The sequence below is a fragment of the Trachymyrmex cornetzi genome, unplaced genomic scaffold (assembly GCF_001594075.2).
Source record: "Trachymyrmex cornetzi isolate Tcor2-1 unplaced genomic scaffold, Tcor1.1 scaffold1266, whole genome shotgun sequence".
Classification (NCBI taxonomy): domain Eukaryota; kingdom Metazoa; phylum Arthropoda; class Insecta; order Hymenoptera; family Formicidae; genus Trachymyrmex; species Trachymyrmex cornetzi.
The window spans coordinates 39,291-43,024 of NW_017295835.1; the positions used below are offsets into that span (position 1 = coordinate 39,291).

General features: G+C 32.9%; 1 protein-coding gene across 1 annotated transcript; it reads left to right on the top strand.

The window, feature by feature from the left end:
- On the top strand, positions 1-3,361 carry Rab27 (RAS oncogene family member Rab27). Its single transcript, XM_018521932.1, has 5 exons — positions 1-531; positions 789-859; positions 1,381-1,495; positions 2,724-2,836; positions 2,935-3,361. The coding sequence occupies exons 1-5, from the start codon at positions 388-390 to the stop codon at positions 3,116-3,118; spliced, it is 627 nt and encodes a 208-aa protein (XP_018377434.1). The 5' UTR covers positions 1-387; the 3' UTR covers positions 3,119-3,361.
- The last annotated feature ends 373 nt before the right edge of the window (positions 3,362-3,734 follow it).

Below are 3,734 nucleotides of genomic sequence, written 5' to 3' on the forward strand. Positions count from 1 at the left end.
CGTCACGGTCTACCGCGGGGTGGTCTGATCGCGGTTTATTATGGGGGTGCGCTGATTTGATACGCGTCAGATTTGACTGGAGACACGAGCTTGGGCACACGTGTGATTAATTTTTGGAAGACGATTACCTGGTCCACAACGTAGTTCGACGGCGTGCCGCGTCAACAGGGGCGCGGACCTTTCGAAAGTGGCATACGTAGGCAACATTGGCAACAGGTGTCCACGTTGATAGCTGCGCGCCTTCGATAGTTGACGTCGGTGACAAGAGACGAGACGTTCGACAGCAACAATCATTCACCCTCCACCTGGATCGTTTATTCGACACGTCTTATTGACAACCTCCTCTGGGACCATCACGGAATCCTCGACCGACGCGTTCACAACAGAATGAATTACGACTATTTGGTGAAGTTCCTGGCGCTCGGGAACTCCGGCGTCGGCAAAACGAGCTTTCTCTATCAATACACAGACGGCACATTCAACTCCAGATTCATATCCACTGTTGGGATCGATTTCAAGGAGAAGCGAGTGGTAAGAGAATGACACAATTTTTTTGGATGGTAGCGTTGATCGTTTAAAGTCTGCATATTTTTGAGAAAACCTCTTGCGTATTTGTGAAAACATTTCTGCGATGATAGACTTTGAATAATGATCCCACGCAAGCTAAGTAAAATGTATTGGATGTGGATTAGTCAGGCTTATGTATTATGTATATTAGGTTTTAGCAATGACAAATGATACAAGAGCTATTTCATGCATCGAGAAGTAAAGATTATTTATTATTATAGATATATCAAACGGAAAATGGTAGAAGCCAACGAGTGCACTTGCAGCTTTGGGACACAGCCGGTCAAGAAAGGTAAATATACCAGAGAAATCTGGGAGTACAGTTTTCAGGAAAACCAATGTACAATAGTTAACATGCATTTGTTGCATTTTGACAAATCAGTATTAAATTTTAGCAAGCGAGTGAGATATACTTGCATATTTATGTTATATTATTCATGATAGAGATAATGGGTACCTTCCACACTTGACATTGTGTGATACAGTGCATCATTATATCCTTGTTGTTCGCCAATGTTAAACAAGGATGAGATGATCACTGTGTTATACTAAGTCGCTTGTTGGAAGGCACCCAATATAAGGATGCAATTCTGCATTACATTCTGCATTGTGATATCACAGTGTCACTGTAAAAGCTTGCTAAATGCATAATATAAACTATTCAAAAGATCTGAAAGATTCAAAGAAAAAATGTATAGGTGTATGAGTTATAGGTGTTCTAATCAGTATGTATGATATTGCATCCAGCATGTGCAAACAGAGGATTAAGAATCTAACTTTTCACACAAGTAGCTTAACATTGTTAATATCCAGGTTCAGAAGTCTAACCACAGCCTTTTATCGGGATTCTATGGGTTTCCTACTAATTTTTGACCTGACCAATGAATCGTCGTTTCTTGAAGTTAGAAACTGGCTGGAGCAGCTTCGGGTATTTGTCATTTATTAGCATTACTATTTATAAATGTCGCACGTTAGAACATTGATGCATGTGTTTTAATTTAACGATTCTTCTATTTTTTAAATTACCGTCAACTGCATGTATTATAATATTTGTGTTAATAGTCATTGTAACATTTATGTGATACCGAAATGCAGTTATATTTAATTTAATAATTATTTGCTGCATGAAAATAAAGCATGTAGATAGAATTGACTATTATTACTAATGTACAATTTGTTTAAACAAATACAATATTTATTGTTAAAATCCTGCATTAGAATAAAATTCTTTCACAAAAATTGTTAAAAGTCCTTAAAGAACTAGCCAAGGAACTAGCGTAATTCGGTATACCTAATTGAAAAAATTAGATAATGCAATCTTGCGTTTATTTATTTATTTGACATATCTAATGCAGAAATATAGAAATATGAAAATTCAAGGATATAAAATTATATAGATTTTTACAGTATAAGATAAATTTATAATAATAATAAATAAACAATTTTTATAACAATAAAGAATGATATAATTATTATAATAATAAATAAAAATGGTAATTAAAACGAACTAAATTATGAAATAATATCTAAAAGTTTTTAAAGAATATGTTACTTTCTTGTCTATGATATTTTGAATGATTATACTTCTCTATAATTACTTGATACAACATTTTAAAAATTAAATGCATGGAAATTCTTCCGTAATGCTTTAATTAGGTAGTATCGATACTGTTTGCTGATTATAAGGGTGCTATTTCATTTGTGCGTTTTTGTCGTACAACGAATATGTACACAACAGAGAGATTCTCGGATCTCTCTATCCTATAGCCAATCAACAGGCTTGAAAAATTTGTCGTACGACAAAAACGCACAAATGAATTATTACCCTAATAGCACGTATATATGTTTAAAATGTATATTTAGAATATGGTACCTATATGTATATATATATATTTTTTTATACTCATAAGTTATCGTTTAATTTAAAAATTAAACATCTGTGACAAAAGTTTTATTAATAAGTACAAGAAATTTAATTCTTGAACTATAAGAAATTAATTTTTAATCTGAAACGTGCTTGAGTTCTGTAATTGCAGAATTCAATAATAGATGTCTTGTCTTGCTTAAAATTTTCCTGTAATCTAGTACAATTTTCTCGGGAAAGTTTTGTGTTTATTGAATTAATGTATCATATTTTTATGTATATATACGTGTAGACACACGCATATTGTGATGATCCAGACATAATTCTCTGTGGCAATAAATCTGATCTTGAGGACAAACGCGTCGTCAGCGAACATAAAGCGCGGGATCTTGCTGAAAGACACGGGTAAGTCAAGTCAGAAATAGTAAAACGTATGTAACGTTATTTAAAAAAGAAATACATTTATTTTTGAGTTTCTCTCTATTGTGTTGTACTTTTTTCAGCTTGGTTTATCTGGAGACAAGTGCTGCAACCGGGCAAAATGTTGAACGCGCCGTGGAAATTTTACTAGATCGTGTAATGCGCAGAATGGAGGCTACGATAGACAAGTCGCCGTTACCACATCAAAAAGTTTTAAGATGTCACGAGCGCGATACTCCACCACCCCGGAGTTCCTGCTATTGCTGACAGTGTCGGTACATGTAGTTTTCTAAACTACATTCTGTCTGCCGAAATCAAAGAAAAAAAGCATATTATGAAACCGACGCCTTCAATTTCTGAAATCAATGTTAATCTTGTCATAAACTTTTTCGATTAGCATGTTCGTTGCAGAGGATTAGAACATCAGAAAATAATTTCGTTAATTAATTAATTTTATGTTCACTTGTTTAAAGTTTTTAGCAGAAAGTTTGAGTGGAATAAGATATAATCGAAGGAAAAAATTAATCGAAGAGAAATTTTCGAATAAAAATCGTGAAGGAATGCTTAATTTAATTATTTAACTGACAATAATCAACACATATCAGTATTACACGAATCTCATTATAAATAATATTTGTGAGGATGTACAGTAATGAAGTATTCTGAATTATTTTCTGTTACTTATAATAATAAATATTACTTATAATAATATACTGTAGGGTGTTTACTATATTTGGAAAAATCTGAAAGCTCTGAAATTTTCGGGGGATTTCTTTTTTATCCTTAAAAATCAAACATTTTTATGGAATTAGTATTTAGGAAAATTTTACTGTTAAATTAAAATTCTGTCTGTTAAAAAAACTTGTTTATTTTTTTAGTAATG